The sequence below is a fragment of the Ambystoma mexicanum genome, chromosome 9, assembly GCF_040938575.1.
Source record: "Ambystoma mexicanum isolate Mex_15411 chromosome 9, UKY_AmexF1_1, whole genome shotgun sequence".
Taxonomy (NCBI): domain Eukaryota; kingdom Metazoa; phylum Chordata; class Amphibia; order Caudata; family Ambystomatidae; genus Ambystoma; species Ambystoma mexicanum.
Genome location: NC_090931.1, coordinates 244024087 through 244044933, shown reverse-complemented (window position 1 = coordinate 244044933; position 20847 = coordinate 244024087). Strand labels below are relative to the sequence as shown.

Below are 20847 nucleotides of genomic sequence, written 5' to 3'. Positions count from 1 at the left end.
CAAAAACTCTTGGCAAGTTTTTGCTTTTTTCAAACATAATGTCTACAAATATTTACAAGTTCCTCGTGTGGTATTTATTATCTTTGAATGTACACGTATGATAGTTATTGTATAGATACGAATAAGAAATTGTCAAAGGTGTATGAGCCCCGGGTTCAATCCCCAGCATCTCCACAATACATTTGTAGGGTATTTCGTGAGATTTCCTAGCTTGCCACTAAACACGGAGCTACACTCGCATAGGGGTCACTTGCTGAAGAAAAAGTAGGACTTAGCGCGCACTAGGGGCACAATTTCTCTACCTTATTTCTATTGCATTGGTGTTTCAATGTAATTACTCAGAATAGACTTCCCAGGTCACCTGACAAATAATGTGTTTATAACATGGGGATACAGCAGTTTGTCCTAGCATTGGACACATAACAGTTTTTACCAAACACTGCTCTTTACACCTTACGGAAATAATGTGTCACACAGTAAATCGTCATGCACAGCCTTTGTTATTTCATAGGACACTTTATAAATCAGAAAAAAGCACTCACCGGAATACACGTTATGCAATCATAGTACATGGAAGCGAGCTGAGAGCAAATAAATTACACTCATTTATTGACACAGGCTGGCTTTAAAACCTGTCAAAATAATGCGTTGCATTTGAGCCAGTAACAATTTTAGAACACTTTCTGCTTCTCTCACCCCATGCAAAATTTCCCTCCATCTGCCCAGTGAAAACACTGCTGCTCTCTCCTCCTCTAACCAGAGGCGTAGACAGGGTAAGGCCTGAGAAGGCCAGGCCCACCCAAAATATGTAAATGCCAACTCAGCATAGCTGTGTGGGCATTTACAGATGCCGGCGTCTCTGTGGTGAGCCCAACTACATTCGATTCAGGCCCTGACTTATTAGACAGTCCTGGCTACGCCTCTGCCTCTAACCTTGGCAGAACACATGTTTTTTATATCTGAACCTTGAGATAGCTTTTGCTCTTAGTTTTGAGAGCAGCAGCTTATTTCTTTTCGCAGATGCCTAGCTTCGCATAGGAACATGCAATGAACAAAGGGGACTACCTGACACCTACTTTAACCTTTTAACGATCAGTGCAGTTTTATCTACAATGTAAAGATTCACTTTTTCTTTTACACCATCATGCGTAGCATAAATCCTGGAAGCATGTTGTCTTTCTTCCCCAGCTGGCGGCACACCCTTGGAAGCACTCTCTAACTCAGCCTCTCCCCGCCTGCAACCTACCATGGCTCACCTTTTCACTCCTCTGCCAACATGACACACACCGTCCCAACTCGGCAGTCTCCAGCCCTTTCCTTTTCTCTCCCTCGACAGCCAGAGGTCCCAGCAGATGCAGACGTAGGTCCCACGAGAAGCCAGACCCCCTTTCCTCCCCTCTGCACCTTTTTAAAAGTCTTTCTCACTGCTCCTTTTAAGGTATACCCATGTATAGAAGGCATGCCATATCCCAGCCTCTTTCCAGTGAAGTTATCCATCCATCAAAAACTCACCCTCAATCAGCCAGGCCCTTTAAACCTTCCAGAATACCAAAACATGCACCTTTCCTTTCACCTTTTACACAGAATTCAGCACAGCAAACAGATGGCCTAGCTGTAAAACGTTTCCATCCGCCTACCTGTGTTGCAAGCATTAAACAATGGCCTGTTTCAAACAGAATGGCTTCATAAATTCCTCACTCACATCTACATCGCAAAAGCTGTTTTTATTCATTGATTTTCCAAGCAACATCACTGAGACTGGGCTTGCAGCTCCATGAAGATGGACAGTTTGTACCAATGATTTGCACGAAGGAGCTATGGCCTGAGCTGCCTCTAATATTATTAATCGGTTAGATATTAGAAGGATGTTAGTAACAAGTAATTGTTGTTTCTACATTACAGTGCAACTCAGTCCATGCTATACCATGGTATGGTGCACTATGCTATGTTATCTGCCACTATGCAATGCTGAATCCAAACCCCCTTTTGTTTTGTTTTATATGAATTCACAGCACTGTCTCACACTAGACTCACACCAGAGTCTCCCATATACACTATCACACCTCTTCTGCAAGGGTCTGGGTGTTTGATACAATTCTGCCTTCGTTGAAATTCTGAGTCTGTAACCCATATATAAGTCCTACAATATGAATGCATACATACAAAATTAATAATTAAGAGTGGTAGCGAACAAGGAGATGTAAGATAACATTTGAACATTGAACCCTACAACAAAAGCTGTGTATAGCACTGACAAATAATTGGATACTGCACCATGCTAATTCCACCTCTTTTTTTAAGAAACAGTTCGGTGTCTAGTCAGAGAGGGGGCCATAATATAAGTTTATATTTTTTGTGTACTATTGGTGAAATGTCAGCCAATTAATGCAGGTAAAAGGAAACCAGGAAGTGCATTTGGAAAGATGGAATTTAAAAAAGAAATCCCATTCTCAGGGGGTCGAGATCAAGAATGGGGATGAATGAGGGGGTGTCAAGGGCTAGAGCGACTAATTAACATGAATGTATGACTGATTTGTCACATTTCTTTGTGTAGTTCCACACAACATAATTCTGTTTTAAGGTAGTATTAGCATACAAACAGCAATCCCAGAGTTATCAACATGCACTCTAGTAGATTATACCATCAGAAACAGAGATTGGTGTCATCTAAAATGTGAAATCTGATCCCGTGTGCACAGCTCACAACAGGTCATAGGACAATTGTTCATCTTCTGATTATGGATAAAAAAGTGATGCTAAACTTCATGTCTTCAGTTATGTTGCCCGGGTAATAACCATCTTCGTATACCCAATGTCTTCCAGATGTCAGTCCTACAAGACAGGGCGTGGACCATCGGCAAGTGCAGCGAGAGCTTGGCGAAGTCATGATTCAACTCCAGACACCTGTTCTCCTCACCTCAACCACCATACAGGTCACATGGGCTGTAAGTGCCATCCACGAATGCTTGTTAGTGAACACCAATCATCCATTGGGTTGAGAAGATTTGGGTTATAAAAATGCTTATATTAGTACTGGTGCAAGAATAGCATTTCTGAGATGAAGCGACTGTATAACTGGGTAAAATGGGAATTGAAAGCTGCTGATCTGGCTTTACCAGATGGAAAACATGTCAGATGCAAGCAAGGAAATACATCATAGCAGACATTGGTAAGCCCTTCCAGGCCGTAAAATGAAGATGCAGCAGACTATGCAAAAACACAGAGATAGCATGAGTTAGGAGCTAAGCTCAGATACGGGTAACACTAGCAGGCAAGGACTCTATCAGGAACAATCAATGTAGAGACAGGATAACTTTCAATCTACAGGAAAACCTATCCTAACCTTGAAGCATATCTCAGCCATAATGGATTGATACAGAGATGGAAGCAGATACCAACACTTTACTGGACCGGCCGACTACGGGTTTGCTGGTGGGGCACCTAAAACCTCCAGCTAATGGCTAGAGGTAAGGCAGGTGCCATACCAGCAAGAAATGTGTCATTACTGGCACCGGTATTGCCAGTGCCGGTAATGATGGCAAATCCCCTCATGGAGTCCGATGGTACTCCATGAATGGGGATTTACACTGTCACTCTGGCACCCATAATCCAGCGTTAATGCTCCCGGACCGAGTGCCGGAAATGGTAATAGCATTTGATGGTATTCTTGCGGGTTTACCACCAGGATACCGGCATGGTTAGAATGAGGCCCAATGTGTCTTTGGCTTCAGGGTTGCTGTCTGAATGTATAATGATATTTACAAAGAGCTGCCAACCCCATGTTAGATCATGCCACAATGGCAATGGCCCGGGTACAGTGCTTGCATCGTCATCTTATTTATTCACAGAATACTTTTGTTATAATAATTTGCTGATTTATACAGTGTTTCATACCTTCCAGATGCTACGCTCTGTAATAGTAATTTCCCACTTGTGGTGCGCATTTCATTGACCTAATGAGGGTGAAAGGCTGAGCCAGCCCAACTGCTGTATCAAATCCAGGTTGCGCGGGATTGCCTTGTTCCTGAGGCTAGGATGTTCATCTTGATTTGTTTGGCCAGCTCTGTGCTGAGTGAGGGGTTAAGCTGTAGAGATAACACATTATCATTGTTTCGGAAAAACAAGCTATAACATATACGTTTGCGACCCAAGCTAACATTGCTCTTTTAGCATTTTATGTTATTAGTCCTCCAATAATGGAGCAGGCAAATGCAATCTTGGGAAATTGTAAGTATGGCTTTATAAGCACATGTATATCTTGCTTTAAGAGAGTGGTGTTGCTAGGTCTGGAAAAGATCCAGGGCTATGCTAATTTTGGGACTGGAAGGACTCAGGGCTTGCTAGCCTTCTTGGTTGTAACCCCTGAGCTTCTATCCGGAGCTACAACCAAAAGACCAGGGGCTATATCCCCATCAGCCCCCTCCCCAACCCCAGCAACGCCTCTGCTTTAAGTACATTCTGAAACGATTACTTTTACAGGTGGTTCATGCTTGCCAGTATGCATTCATATATGTTTCTATAACACTAAAGCAATACTCTCTGCACCCTAACATAATGCTGCCATACTGTGCTGACTTTTATTTGAGTTCTTTCTGCTCAAAAACAGATGCTTAGGGATATGCGACTTCTTCAATCCTGCTTCCTTTTTCAAACTTGTTTAAATGTGAATGTCCTGTGCCCCCACCCAACGCCATGCAGTGCTTCTGTGAAATACTCTTCTTCCAGAAGGTGTTGGGCAGCACCTACAATCTTAAGCAACTCCCTACTGACCATTTGAGGATACATTCATAGGATCTTGTCTTTTTGTCTCTATTTTAAGGTGGATCGACAGGCTCAGTTTATCCAGGGATATCGGGTGATGTATCACACCAGGGCAAGTGCCTGGCAGGTGCAGGACGTGAAATCCCCCTCTGAACGTAGCACGGTCCTGGCGGATCTTAAGAAAGGCACTGAATATGAAATCAAAATCCGGCCATACTTCGATGAATTTCAGGGCCGAGACAGTGAGATGCTTGTGGTCCGAACGCCGGAAGAAGGTGAGAATAGCAGGTGGAGAATGCGATCAAGTGCTAGGAAGCAATGAAGTGAGGGAGATGAGCGGGGAAGGGAGAATGAATTGAAGATGCAAAAGAAGGTTGGAGGATGTAAGTGTGAAGGATAGAAGATTGAAGGCGAGGGGATAAAAATCAGAAAGGTGAAAAATGGAAGAATGGAAGAATGAATGGGGGTGGGTATGGAGGGTCGAGGATGGAAAGAAAAAAGAATAGAGTGGAGTTTGGGGGAGGGTCCAAGAAAAATAGATGGAGAATGGACGACGATGGGGATTGGCGAGAATGAATGCTGCACACAGCAAGGGAAAAGGATAGGGGATAAAGGAGGAACAGTGAATGAAGGATTGAAGGAGGAATGGATAGAGTTTGGAATGGGGAAAGATGGACGATAGAAGTGGAAGGATGGGTGTGAATGATGGAAGGGGGTTAATTGGAGGGCAAAACAGGGTGGATCACGGACGGAGGGGGACTGGATGATCTGTAAGGGGGGTGGATGGAGAACGGAAGTGGATCAATGGAAGATTGAGTATGGAAAGGAGATAGAAAGAGTGTGAAGGGTGGCGCATGGAGGATGGAAATGGAAGGATTGGGGATAGCTGATGGGAAAGGGTGAATGGAGGATGGAATTTGAGATATGGATGGGGAATGCATAGAGGTTGGAAGGCGGATGAATTAAGCTTGGATGTGGATGGATAGAGAATAAAAGGGGATGGATGAAGGATTGAAGTGGATGTATGGAGGGTTGAGAATGCAGGGGTATTAGATGGTGGACCGAAAGGGGATATATGGAGAGGAATGGATAGGGTTTGGAAGGTGGATGAATTAAATTTGGATGGGGATGGATAGAGAATAAAATGGGATGGATGAAGGATTGAAGTTGATATATGGAGGGGTGAAGATGCAGGGGGATTAGATGGTGGACCGAAAGGGGATACATGGAGAGGAATGGATAGAGTTTGGAAGGTGGATGAACTAAGGTTGGATAGATAGAGAATAAAAGGGGATGGATGAAGGATTGATGTGGATGTATGGAGGGTTGAGGATGCAGGGGGATTAGATGGTGGACCGAAAGGGGATATATGGAGAGGAATGCAAAGGGTTTGGAAGGTGGATTGATGGAGAATTAAAGAGGAGAGATGGAGGATGGAAGTGGATGGATGGATGGAGGATTGAGGTGTAAGGGGGGCAGATTGAGTTTGTAAGGCAATGCAAGAAGGATGGAAGAGTAATTAATGGATAGAGGATGGAAGGAAGAAAGAGGGCAGGCGGATGCATGTGGGAAGGAAGAAAGGGGGATGAAAGGTGGATGGAAAGATTTGATTAGAATGTAAGTTTGTTAAAGTGACAGGGAGGAGGGAATGTTAAGAGCCTGGAAAGAACGCCTGAATCATGCGAATAATTGAAAGGATGAGTAAATGACAAACATGTATCGTTTTTAAGCGGATGAATTCTGACTTGTGAGAATGAATGACAAGTCTGAAACTATTCTTTAGAACATTTTGGGAAAAAAGATAAATAACAGATTGGTGCATTTGAAGTGTTGACAGCTGTAAATTGGGTTGTATCGTGTAGCTCGAGGAATGTTGATCTGGTCTACTGTGGAACATGCATTCGTTCTTTTCTTTTCACACCTCGTCTCTGACAATAGCAGCTCCCAAAATCATGAGGTCAGTAAAAGAAAAAGCATACTACTTCTTCCTTATTTGCTTCCTAAATATCTTCCTTCTCATGCTCTTCACTCATCCACCTCCAACTCCCTCAGGGTTAGTCGCTTCTCCAAGCAACGAGTTGGTGGTAGATTTCTTTCCTCGGCTGGTGCCTCCCTCTGGAACAGCCTCCCTGCCTCCCTTAAACTTGAGGAGAACCATCACCGGTTCCGGAAGCACCTCAAAACCGTTCTCTTTGCTTCTGCTTTTTCTCCTCCTCTCCCCTGCTGACCTCCTGGCTGTAACCTGAACTGCACTGGCTACCTGGACACCCTCTGATTTCGGGCCCAGGTCCCTCCCCCACCAGCGTCACACACCTGCACTGCCTGCCTGGCAACCCTTGCACTTGGTGACTGTTTCTGTATCCCTACAGTCCCCCTACCAGCCCTTGACACCTGCTGTCAGCACTTACCCATGCACTTGCCACATGCTGGCCGTTACTTACTTATTGTTATTATCTATTCCCATGAACTGCACTGTCCCTGCCCGCCTGCCCACGCACTTGCGCGATCTGAATGCCATCTGGAGTAGTAGGATCCTTGTTTGTTCTCCCTTTGTTCCCCCCTTGCCTTGTCGTGCCTTGAAACACTTGTGTATAGGCGTGTTATAAATGCCATATTATATCAAATGCCATATCATATTGTTGCCCTGATGGACTGAATTTACATGGAAGCACTCAACCAAATTGCTTCTGTTGTTTTTAAGATAAATTCTCTGATTTAAATGTCGAAAATGCAGATCCTTGTCCCTATGTTGCTTGATTGATATGGCAAGAACACAAATAGATCTTAACTGGATAAGGTTAGCTGCCAATGGCAATCCTTCTGTTATGTGAAATATCCTCTCATTCACAAGTAGGATTTTGATGCAAAAGAACCAAGTCGGTGGCCCTCATTACGAGAAGTGCGCTAAAAACAGGGTCATTACCGGCATGGAGGAACTAGCGGGTCCGTGCTCATATTATGCTGCTAATAGCGGCTGATTACGAATGTGCGAGCACACGTGAACCGCCTAGGAGGAACCCCTTAATACCGAGCCGGTAATAACACCATTCTAATACCGGGCTCGCAATACCAGACCCGGAAGTAACGTCATCGCGTTGGAACGGGAAATGCACCGGCGGCCATCTTTAAAAACACAATCCATTGCAATCCTCCCAAACCACCAGTGTTTTACAGGAGAGACCAGGGCCTTCCAAATCACCAAGTCCTAGGCAAGCAGAAAATCTAACCACCGCCTGCGCAAGAAGCGTTTTTCTGATGAAGAATTAAACATGTTGGCGGACATCCTCGCTGCCCATGCTGAGGACATAAATACCCATAACCTAAAGAGGGAGGCATAGCAGCGAAAAAAGGGGTTTGGGAGGAGGTAGCCCGCAAGGTTTCTGCTGTCGGCACCACCCCACGGACAGTCAAAGACTGTAAGAAAAGGTGGGATGACCTCCGCCTGAGGGTACGAAACATCCTGGCCAGCAATCGGAGGGAGGCCATGGCCACAGCGGGGTTGCCCACTCCTCAACAAAACTAATGCGCTGGGAGGAGATGTGCAGTACCTTCATCCAGATGGAGACCATTGACGGCATTTGGGGAGATGAAGACAGGTGCCGCAACATCTGGCGATGGAGGTGAGTGACCCTGCAGACCCCAGTAGGGGAAACCATGACGTAGCACAAGTGACCAATCTAGGCAAGGCAATGCATGTCCCAACACGCACACATCAACATATCCATGTCCAGATGGAGGCCCAAACCCTGCCACACTGAAATGCATGCTGAGTGCCAATACCATTAATAACAGACAGGCACCACACACGGACCATTCCCATGTCATACATCACACAAACCCCAATACAACAGCATGCCACCTGCCATGCAGCATTCCTGAATTGAGACGTCACGGCTAATGCCAAAATGCCCCCTTCAAACTAACCTGTGTGACACACCTGTAAGATATGAATGCATGATAATTGAAAATCTCCACAGCACCATATAATGCAACTTGCATGTAACACCATCACTGATGCCCTGCATCTCTTCTACCTCCCCAGGCACTAATGGAGAAGTTGTCAGTAAGGAACCAACCACAAGGGCATCCACGTCCTGGGCCAAGACAACTGCCACCGACAAATTCACCTCCGGGGCAGCCTCGCAGCCCACACCAAAACCCAGGGCGAGTGCCCAGGCCATAGCTGCACATGAGGGCCCCACAGCTACGCCTGAGACCGGGACCACAGAGCTGGCAACACCAGTGGAAGATGAGGCCAGTGGCACCCATTCGGTGGAATCAAGTTCCGTGGGCAAGGTAGCAGCCACGGCCCCACTGAGCGACATTGAAACTGGAGTGGAGGAGTATGTGGACGAGGATGGACTAATCCATGTGGCATGACCACACTTTCCAAGCCACCTGTCCACCCCCCAACCCCACACTCAGGCCACACACACCCGAAGCATTGCGGATCCTGCACTCCATGATTCAGACCTCAGCACCACCCCCGAGGACAGCCCTGCCAATGCAAGCCCGGGCGCAGCACCCTCAACCACTGCTGCTCCCACCAACCTTGAGGCATGGCTAGCAAGGGTGGAGGCAAAACAGGACTCCATGCTGGAGCTTGTCCGACAATACATGGCGGAGGGAGGCAGGCCATAACGGGGAACACAGCCGCCATCAATGCCTCTGCGGTGATGATGCGAGACAGTCTGGGGGCCGTCATGCAGGTCCTGACCTCTAACCTGCTGCACATGCAGCAGCAACAACCCACACCAGCTGTGCCAACCACCACGGCTTCCACCCTATCCACCTCACCCCCATCCTCCCCACCCATTTCCTCTGCACCCTCCAGCCGTGTGCGTCAGATAAGACGGAGTGCGAGGCAGTCACCCATTGCTCCAAGAAAGCAAGGAAATAGTGTGGGACAACAATGGGAGTGGTTATATGGTGTTGGTAGTGTATAGGTGTATAAGGGGGTGTTCATTGGGGGTTTGGGGACTTCAATGGGGGGTATGGGGTGTTCAATGGGAGGTATGGGTAGTTCATTGTGAGGTATGGGGTATTCAATGGGGGGTATGGGGAGTTCATTGGGGGTATGGGATGTTTTGGTGTTGTGGGGGCAAGGGGTTAGCACATGTCTGTAGTTTATATTAATACACCCATTGTGTGAAAAATCATTCAATGCCTGGACATTGTTCATTTTGTGTGTATACATTTTATTCATGACCGTGCACAGTGCCCAACTCCCCACATTCCCTGTGTGCATGTCCACATGGACCCAGTGTTCAGTGTAGTACTGACACATATCCATCAACGTCCCTGTGGGTGTGAAGTATTCGTCAATCAGTGATTGGCGTACTGCACGGCCTTCTTGTGCATCAAGTACTGGCAGGGATGTTGCTTCTCATCCGTCTTCATCCTCATCATCCTCACCCAGTGCATGAATGTCAATGTCAGGTGGCAGTGGCACATTTCTCCGGATGCACATGTTGTGCAGCATGACACAGGCCATGGTGATCTTTGCAACCTTCTCAGGCCTTTAAAGGAGAGCTCCACCAGACCTGCTTAGGCAGCGAAATTGCGCCTTCAACAAGCCAAAGTTCTGCTCAATCACAACACAGGTACGGGTATGGGCCAGATTGTACTCCTCTTCATGGCTGTTACGGGGGTTCCGCATATGGGTAAGTAGCCACGGCTTCAAGGGATATCCTCCACCTTCATGGGAGTACAGAGAGGTCTGTGTGAGTCATTCTGAGCTGCCACCTTCAGGATTCACAGCCATGGTCGCAGCAATTTGCTGTTGACATGCACATGTCCCTATATGTATGCACAAATATTATTTAGGCGCATTGTATACTGCAATATGGTGTGCTAGTCTGGATGGCGTAGTACGGATGATGCAGGGTGATTACTTGCATGCCGATGCAGATTTACTGTGGATGCAGGACAATGTCTTGCCTCCCATGATTGCTGTGTATGAACACACTAGCCACATTGGCACTGTTTTAATCATGTTTGGTCATTCATTGCTTGACATACCCATGGTGGCCAGGTTGTGCGTCTTACATGTTGTCATTGATATATGGCATTGGTCCAATATGTGGCAGTGATGTGCCATGTTCGGGTTGGGAGGTTCAGGTCAGGAGTGTATAGCTATGCATGCATTCTCCACTCACCGCCCATTCCCATCCTGGCAGAGTATGCATCCCCCCACCTCACAACCCCGATGTACTACCATGGCCCAGTCAGGCAACTCACCAAGCAGCCAGGCACGTTGTCCAGCATGTCGCTACATGTGACGGGGTAGCGTGGAGTTACGCAGCACCATCACATTATGTGTAGATCTGGGATATCGGGCGCAACAATGTATGATGATCTTGCTGGAGTCACATACCATCTGCACATTGATGGAGTGGTCTTGCTTGCGATTGCGGTACACAGTCTCTATGGCATGAGGGACTACCAATTCGACATGGGTGCAGTTTGTGGCACCAATGCAATTGGTCATGCATGCCAGTGCAGGGAAGCCTACTTTGGTGTCAGCAATCTCCTGGGCAGTCCGTGGTAGGGGTATGTGGGTGCTAGCGTGCTTCAGGCGGGCATCCAGCCCTTGGGTCAGCATGCGTGAAAAGAGTGGTTGTGAAATGCCATGCAGGTGGCCCACTGTGTGCTGGTAGGTGCCTGCGGCCAGGAAGTGGAGCACAGCCACCACCTTTAGTAGCGGGGGGTGGCAGTGCATATTTCTATGAGGCTGATGTTGTTGACATGTATCATGTCCACAATGGTGGTGATGGTGTCCCGGTTCAACCTGTACAGGGTGTGGGTCTGCTCAGGGGTTTGGTTGAATGGACTGGGTCTGATGCGCGGGATTGGTGGCTGCCGATGAGGTACTACTGGCTGCACTGGTGGTAATTGCTGGGCCTGTCTCACGTTCCATTCAGCGGAGACGCTGATACGCGGAAACGCTTTTACATAAACCCTTGAGTGCAATTGCAAGTGACAGTGGAGCGCATGTTAAATTATTCTCTCATTTACCCTAATCAGGTTCACACTGAACACACCTAACTCACAGCCTCAGTTGAAGGGCAAGTGCCCGAAACACGTGTCAGGCTACCTCAGTGACAATTAAATCCACTATACCACTTTGGACTCAATTAGTGTTTATGCGCAGTGTGTTTGCAAAACAATTGTTTACTTGGTTCCTTACTTGGCGTTAGATTTGGCAAATCGCGCCTCCTGCATCCACCTGCAGCTTTACTCACTCCAACCAAATATATTAGATCCTTGCGCTGAACCTCAAACCCCCCCTCTTGCCACTGTCTCACCCTCCTTCTCCTCCTGCGTCTCTTCTGTGCTGCCTGTGGCTGTGGCTGTGGTTGTTGTTGTAGTTGTTGTTGCTTTAGTTGTAGCAGTATGGGCATGTCCTCCAGCCCCATGATTGCATCAGCTAGTGGTATCATTTTGGTGTGGGAAGGGGTGTGGTGTGTGGGTGTACTCCTTTAATGCTGGGACGGGCTCCATTGACTCCACCTGTGGTGATTGTGTGCACCTGTGGCAGTTGCCTTGACTGCAGGTTGTTGTTTGCGGGTGGTCCGCGATGCCTGTATGGCTGCCATCGTGCAGGCTCTAATTACCACCTTCGGGATGCCGGAAATCGCATGCCTGTGTGAGTTGTGATTTCCTCCTATTACCTGCTCCCGGAATTTCCTCCGCGAAGGGGCGCATCTACGCGCACGAGCTGGTATGAAGGGGCACGGTACGGGCGGTGGATTTATTGGCGGGTTGTCGGGTCGTAATGGCCCGGACCCGTTAACGATGCCAGTAAGACCATTCCGCCTTCCTATATTCATTACCTCCATTCTTGTAATGAGGCCTGGTGTGTATGAAGACAGCTCAGAAGTTGCTGTCCGTGTGTGTGTAACACCAGAGTGCCATTACATGAAATTAAGTTCATTGCAGCCTGTACCCTGTATTAATCAGGGTACTGAGTTCAATTCAGCAAGCAGCAATGGGTGAATATGAAATGAGTGAAAAGAATTTGTCCTGAATTTTGTGATGTGTACTCTGCATTTACCTTTTTTTTATTTGTGCGTGTTTAGCTGTGCATTTTCTTTTCTTTTTCTTTGGCACAGGGGAGTCTCCTGTGACCCTCATCTTCCGGTGTCATGCATATTTCAGAAAGTCTTTGGTCCTTACCCTGTCCCAGTGCATTTGTATTCTTGTATCCTGCCCCCCCCCCAATTCTATTCTCTACCTGCTGGACACATTCTCTTTAAATCCACCTTCTCACAAGCCCACCAACTCTCTATCCATTTCAATCTTATCTCTCCCCTGTCTGAGGAAACTCTTCACCTGTTTCCTTGCCCTGCACTGTTAACCCTACTCGCGATGTCCCTATCTGTTTGCCATGCCCTGTCCCCCCTATGCCAACCCTTATCCATGGCCGGCCGGCCTCCCTCCACTATGTACTTGCATCTCACAGTGATTGTTAATTTTATAGGGAAACTGCCCTTAACCCCCACCACCCTTGGTTCAACACAGAAGCGAAACCCATCATAACCGTGTCTCCCCAAGTCCATCAAAAAAACTAAAGCGGCTCTGGAAGACGATCCAGCCTAATACGCCAAGTTAAGAATGCTCTGAAAATAGTGGGCTTTAAACAGAATCCCAGAGGTAAGAATTGCAAATGTAATAGCGTTTTCCAGAGTCTGGATAACCGCTTTCTGTTGATCTCTGTTGAAAGCTCACTCAACCTTCCCCAACCATAGCATTCTTTTCCTTGTTATGTATATACTAGCTTTAATCTTTTTCAGACCAAAGGACACAGCTGAAAGTAGATGTTTAGGCTGGGGTTGCCCACAGAAATTGCTTCTGCACCGAATAACGCTGAGCAGAAATTGTGGTAATGGCAAATGTATGCAAATTGCTGTCAGCCTGGCAGTTTTGGGAAGGCGGGGGCAAGGGGCTTGCTTTTGCTTCATCAGCCTGGGAAAAGATGGATTTACATAAATGTCCCTGGATAATTAGAATTGTGTGGTCCTTTGAAAAACATGTTATACCCTGATGATGACTTTCCCTCCCGTAAATACTCTGCAGGCGTGCTGTACACTGGCATTTAAATCTAATAGCGCTAAAGCTGAATATAATGCAAATCCAAAATGGCTGCCAGTCTGCGTCTTTGAACTGCCAGTTACCGCTTCAAGCCCTGTCCATTCGTCTGCGGGGAGGCTAATGTGATTGAGTAGTTACACATCAGGTTTATAAAACTTTTAGGGGCTGTAAAATAAGAAACCTCTTTATTTGCAGGAAGTATTTTCATACGTAACAATGTTGCTTTAAAAGGCACACCAGACTACCCTTCCGCCTATTGATACCAAATTACACTAGTAAATCATATGCTTTTCCTTTCTCGAGTTTCAAAAAAATCGCCACACAGAAATAAGAACGTGCACTTACATAGGTCAGGTACCCGGATGCAAGACATATTGATGACAATTCTGAAAGTGCCAGAAGAATTCCTTTTGCAAATGCTAGGGAAACGGGGGTGCTCCGCATTCATTGGTCGCCAAGAATGAACCTTTAATCTTTTGGTATCGGCCAGACTTCACCTGTGTGTAATGTTAATGTATGCGGTCTTGTACCGTGCACTCTTGCCACTTGCGTGGTCTCTTGGTGTGTGTAAAACAGTTAAGCCTCATTGGTTGCTTGCATAGGCTAATATGGCACTCTCTTGACACCCTATGCTGGTGGAGCGCTTGACACCTTTTCGGTGTTACCTTACCATAACATTGGCCAGTGGTCTGGTAAGGTTTGTGAATTGTGCTAAAAGGGTAAACCAGGCTATGAGTTATGATGTGTTAAAGGCATGGACTCAGGGCTGGTAAACATTTGTAGAATTAGCCGTCTGATTGACAGCTTAAATACCAGATCATGTTGTGTGTATGAAACCGACAAAAAAAAGGAACAAACTGGACTGGTAGGAACATAAATTACTTGTGGATTATATAAGTAGCATGAGACAATTCAGTGTGAATGTCTTATTTCTGAGTGGCAGAAGGCGTAAATTAAGTTACGCTGAAATAATGAATAATCCAATGGCATCACAGGTGGACAGAGGTTTGTTTTGGCAGATGAAGTGGAAAAGACTATGGGCCTTATTACAACTCTGGCGGTAGCCGTGCCGTTAAAAACGACACAGCTGCCCCCGGAGATGCATTTTTTCCGGCACCCGCGAATAGGCAAGAACCGGGTAATGCCGAGCTCGCCGGACCCGTTAATTGCCCATTTGCGGGTGCCAGAATCAAGGGCCTCCCGATCCCCATTCTGCCCCATAGGGCTGAATGGGGATGGGGACGTCGGATGAACCAGCACATTCAGAGTCGTGCCGGTGCATCTGACGTGCTCTGCTCGCGGGTGCCGTTACACCCGCCAGAAAAAACCTGGCGGGTGAGACGACACCTGCGAGCAGAGCTCCTAGTATGGCGGTCCGGGAATTACGGTACCAGCATGCTTACCGGTACTGTAGTTCCCGGACTGCCATGCTTGTAATGGGGCCCTATATGCTTTTCAGGAAATGTGGAAGATATTATATACTTCCCAATTGCTTCAGGGCTAAATTGAGGATGTGAACTTTTGAAGCGGTCAAAGGACAAAGGAGGTACAATTTAATCACAATGAACATTAATGGGTTGTTATCTTAATGAAGACTAACACAGCTGTCTGCTTGTAGTAAGATATGTTGCAACTAATTTACAAGATATTCACTTGCATGGAAATTCATATCTGTTTTAGACTTCGTATTGCTGTCATCATCTGTAAACGTTGCAAATTAAGAGTCTATTTCACTTCATTTCTAGTTCCCAGTGGTCCCCCCCAAGCTGTTACCGTGGTGACATTGGGACAAAGCAACAGCACAAACATCAGTGTGTCCTGGGAGCCGCCACCTGTCGAAAGCCAAAATGGAATAATTCAGGATTACCGGGTAAAGTATCCATAGAGAGACATGGCGGGTGGACTCAATGGGAGCAAGGGCATCTCTAAGGGAAGATGAACCTGTCTGGAGAAAGAATCCGTCCTCCATCAAATCCATCCCTTCTACCTCTGGTGGTGATAGTCACAGTCTAAATATCCTTTAAAATAACATAACATAGACATTCCGCTGACTTTAGTAGGCTTCTATATGTGGACTTGTAAAGGATGTGAAGGGGCTCAGGAGGTTGTGCTAGCCTAGCGTACAAACCTCATCAGGATGCCTGCAGTACCACATTGACGCTCAGAGTGCAGGCGCTGACTGTGCTTACCTCTCTTTGAGGGACAGTCCTGCAGCCATTTTGATGGAAAAGGAAAAAACACTAGGGCAGCTTGCAGTGGTTGCCCCTCAAGCCACAGCGAACTGCAAAAAGTGAGAACAAAAATACTAATAAAAGGGAGTCATAGGGGATCCTCACCCATTAACAGAATAAAACGAGGTTTTTGCAATTTGTAGGTGAGATAAAACATGTTCACACGGAGGAGCAATCCCAACAACACAAATGCAGAAAGAATGCTGTGCAACAATGACCATAAAAACGATTATATGAAAATGTAACATATTAAAAGTCCCTGATTCTTCTAGTGATGAGCAAACACAAGCCCTACCAACCAAAATACGAATTGTGCAATATAAAACGTTGTTGGTTTCATATGACATGTTATTGGCCCTGCCAGAAGTCAATATTGAGAAGTTAATAACCGTGGAACAGGGCCAACCCTTCCAGTTAAAGCCTGCCACCCAATTTAAGAATCCAAGCAAAGTGCTGGTCACTTAATGCCAGTGGCATGGCGCTGCTGCCAGGGTAGGCCCGCCGTCCTGCGTATTAACGGAATTAGCATCCACGGTGCCAAGTCAAGACATGGGTGCACCGTGCTACAAGCTCTTTTTCAAAAAACAAGAAAAGGAAAATGTATTTTAAGTATCTGATATGCCTCACCGTATTGCTAGAGTCTATGTTCAGTGGTGAGGACAGTGGCATTATCAACAATGTCAGATTGCAGTAGCTCAGGTACTTTCTTTTTGTAATTTCTTTTGTTTTCTTTATTGGATAAGAGCCTTGAGCACCCACCTCTGGGGATTGTGGTCCCACATTGTGTGCAGACAGCTGCCTAAGGGAAGCCAGGGGAATAATTGTCAGTACAAGGAATAGCTTCAATCAGGGATATTCTTAATGCAAATTGTTCATTTTTCTCTTGCAGATTTGGTGTTGGGGGAACGAAACCCGCTTTCACATTAACCAAACCGTGGATGGCACCATCCACTCTGCTGTCATCAGGGACCTGGTACCTGGCATGCTGTACCGCATTGAGGTGGCAGCCGCAACCAATGCTGGGATCGGAGTCAAGAGTCAGCCTGTGACCGTCCAGATGAGTGAGTTCCACCAGGGCTTACAGGGTTCTGCAGAGCATATATCCTCACTCGTTGCATTACCAGATGTTCGGTTTGTGATTGATATTGTAGTGTTCAATTGTGTACTTAATTTTTCTTTCAATATAAGGAAAGATTTCATTAGAAAGGCTCACTGTTGTAAACCTGCTGTGAATCATGTGCAGGGAATATCCAATTCATCGTGTGAAGTCTTACGTATAACTAAGTACTTTGAAATACACTGAGGGCCCGATTCTGAACACAGCGTTAAGCACCAAAAATGCTGTGGCAAGAGTTTCTGACATGTTTGGTACTTCAACACCTATTATGATGGTGGTGTTTTGACCCGAAGTCGGAATTAATGCGCCACTTTCGGAATATGTGCACCAGTTGCTGGGATGGGCGGTAAACCATCCTAGCAACGGGCACTTTCGTAATCAGTGAATTACGATGGCGATTCTCGTGGCACTCCTCTGCTATAGCGAATGCCAAAAACTGGTGGGCAAACACGGTACCTTGGCGTTCGGTTTGTTGTGGCAGAGGAGTGGATGGCACCAGGTAAATATGGCTCATGCACATATTTGCGTGCGTGTTGTACGTACTACAGAAAAACATGATGAACGCTAGATATATGTATTAATGTATCAGAATATATTGTGATAGTACTACGCACGGACAAATGTGTAGTACTTCTATAATTAATATATATTGTACTCCAGTTTGTGAGATTTGAAGGGTTTACTGAAAATTAGTTTAGTTTGTGTTGTGTCTCTTGTTTATAAGTTTCCGTAGAAAGTACGGTTCTGCCGTGTTCTCGGCAGCACTTTCAATAAATTGAATTTCTCGCTATCTAACGAAAATGCTTCGGAAAATGCTGCCTAGTTATGCAATCCGCCCGTTATCCATGACAACAGGTGGATTGCAAACAGTGCACTGTCGTACACTGCACTGATGCCCAGGCCCACTTCAGAATATGCTTGGTGCCTGGGAGTCAGAAAAAGGCACAGTAAAGCATGCTGTTTAGCACGCTCACTGCGCCTCGATGAGAATCGGGCCCTGAGTCTCATTGTGATTATGGTGGTAACATTCAACAGGAGGTGCTTTAAATGCAGGTTCTGTTTAACGTTACCCCAGTCTTTGTTATGAGTGTGGTAACAGAAGGTGTTTTACATATGGCTGGCTTTAAAATGCCACATAATTATGAGTTGGGATTGCATGGCATATTTTCTGCATGGGCTACATAGAAAGCTCTTCATGAGATCCATATTGGCTCTTCGTGGGGTAAATATTGGCTACTTACTCCATACACAGCATTCAACATAAATATGCCTCAGGGCTGCTGCACGCTACGCAAATTCGAATAAATAAATAAATACATCCCAGGCTATCCCAACTCATATATGTTTGAGAAGGTATTTAAAATACAAATGTTTGTACTATTACCACCGCGCTCAAAGTGAGGCCTACTCTTCTATTCCGCATTGTATGCCTATGACCGTAAATCGATGTCATGTTATGTTGATTTATACCGCGCAACGCCACCACCCAGAGGCAGTCTCCAGGCGCTCATGGGAGTTGTGTTGCCTGCAGGATTAGAATATCATAGATTGACAGCGTGCTACTGCAGTAAATCTGGCAGTGTACCGTGATAGTAGTACTACTACCGAGGGTGTTTCAATCTGTAGTATTTTGAGTGCACGTATGCTGTGCAACAGAGTTAGTGTAATTTTCCATCAAGCAGTCCATAAAAAGTATCTGCGAAAGGCGTGTGTTAAACTTGTACGCACACTTTTTCTGAAACAAGTCATTACTTGAACTGTGGAATGGGCGCGTGGATCCTAAGGTTTGAATCCTCCACCACATCCACCTAACCATACAAAATCCAATAGCATGTGGCCCACATTAGATTTCCATGCTGCCAAAAATGCTATGGATTCCCATGGATTCCATCTTTTTTGCACCCGCTCAAAGCTGGCAGATTCTAAGCTTAGAATGTCCTGTGCCATGTAACTACATGGTGGAAGGCATTTAAAAGTGCATGCATTACAAAGAGTCAGTAAGCACAGATGTCTGCGCATTGTTTCCACCTCCTGGTGCAGTGCATGTTTGTGACACATAGGTAGCCTCCCTCCATGCAATTTCTGTGGACTTTGAAAATGAGCCCATTGTGTCACGGAAATGTAATTGATGGTGTACACCATTTAAGTATTTTGTGGAAGGACTATTGACAGTCTTTCACAGTGTTTTCTTCTGAGAGTGTAGCCATCTAGGTGTATTGTGGGTGTGCTGCTAATGGTAATCTTTGCAATCTGTGCAGTGCTGTTGACAGTTTTCCTTGTAATGTAATTGACAGTGTATCTCTCCTAGTCCTAAGGGAGTGCATTGTTGAAGATACTCTGCTGCTGGCAATGTATCACTGTAGTGTTGTTGACAGGCTATTGATGTAGTGATATTGACAGTGTTTCTCTGAAGTGCAATAGACACATTTTGCCTCCAGCTTTTCAGACAGTATGACCGTACTGCAATGAACTGTGTAGATTGCCACAGCCCTATTGATAATCTATCACCCGAGAACATTTGACAAGGCATTTCCTTGGTACTATCAATAGGTTGGTTTTCCTATCGAGCTTTTGATGATGGCATTTCCCTCCCTCTAGCTCTGTTGACAGAGTGTGGCTGCATTATTATTGACAGTGTTTTGCGGAAATGATGTTGCTATTGTATATATCTTGTACCAATGACACTGTGTGGTTTAAGGATTGCCTTTTAGGTCACCACAAAGCTAGCGATAATGTATTTCTCTAATGCTTTTAACTGTTTTGGAAGTAGTCCTGTGGGCAGTGTTTCATTGTACATTGTAGCAATAAGCCACGAGACAGAGGGCCAATACCGCCCCAGGTAATGCCCCGGGGGCCCACTGTTACAGGCCCGACGAAGGCAGCCTCCAGCCATGGGGAGGCTCGACAGGGCCGGTCTTACAACAGATTGCACCCCATGCGGGAAGCATTGTTGGCTACCCCTTGCCCCCGACCTGTGATCTCATGCATGTGTCATGGGCTGAGCAGCGGGAGTGGGGACTATGAGTTAACAAAATTGTTAATGCTGGCATCTGCTGAATTTCATGAACCTCAGAAAACAGCAATAAGAGGGTCAAACCCGAACAGGCCTGGTTATGTTAGTCTGCTTTTGCTCTTCATTTTTAGTAACAATGACCAGTTTGCTGCTGTGACTCAGGTCAGAGAAGTGACAATTTTAGATCTACACTAATGTCATTCGTATGACCTCAAACATTTAGCCACCCTTAAAAGGCGATGAACTGGTCTTGAACAGTGTTACTCAAACCTCCAAGACCAAGCATCAGCAACATACCCACCGATAGCTGTACAAGCCCGTCTATCTCAGCATTAAAATACATGCATTTATGCAAGATGTATTGCATCAAATATTTCACGGGAAGTTAAATATATTTAGGAGGGACACACGTAAACAATATCACTACTCCATGTGAGTGGTAAAGTCTACTTTAAACATATGCAGAGAGTTGACACGCATGTACAATTCAACATAGCTCCCAATGTTAATGTTGGAGAGGTGACGTTCTAAAATTATGACATTACTATGTGGACTTTACATTGAAACACACTGCAGAGCATTACCGCGCCAGAGTATTGGGGTTGGTTTCTCTCATGCTTGTGAACTCTCAA

At 46.0% G+C, this 20847-nt stretch overlaps 1 protein-coding gene across 2 annotated transcripts in view; it reads left to right on the top strand.

The window, feature by feature from the left end:
* Positions 1-20847, top strand: part of ROBO3 (roundabout guidance receptor 3) — a 468117-nt gene that overhangs the window by 348016 nt on the left and 99254 nt on the right. For both annotated transcript variants that reach the window (XM_069614542.1, XM_069614541.1), the window contains exons 13-16: positions 2824-2945; positions 4820-5036; positions 15600-15724; positions 16975-17146. In XM_069614542.1, the coding sequence (XP_069470643.1) occupies positions 2824-2945; positions 4820-5036; positions 15600-15724; positions 16975-17146 (636 nt within the window). The remainder of the gene's footprint in view (positions 1-2823; positions 2946-4819; positions 5037-15599; positions 15725-16974; positions 17147-20847) is intronic.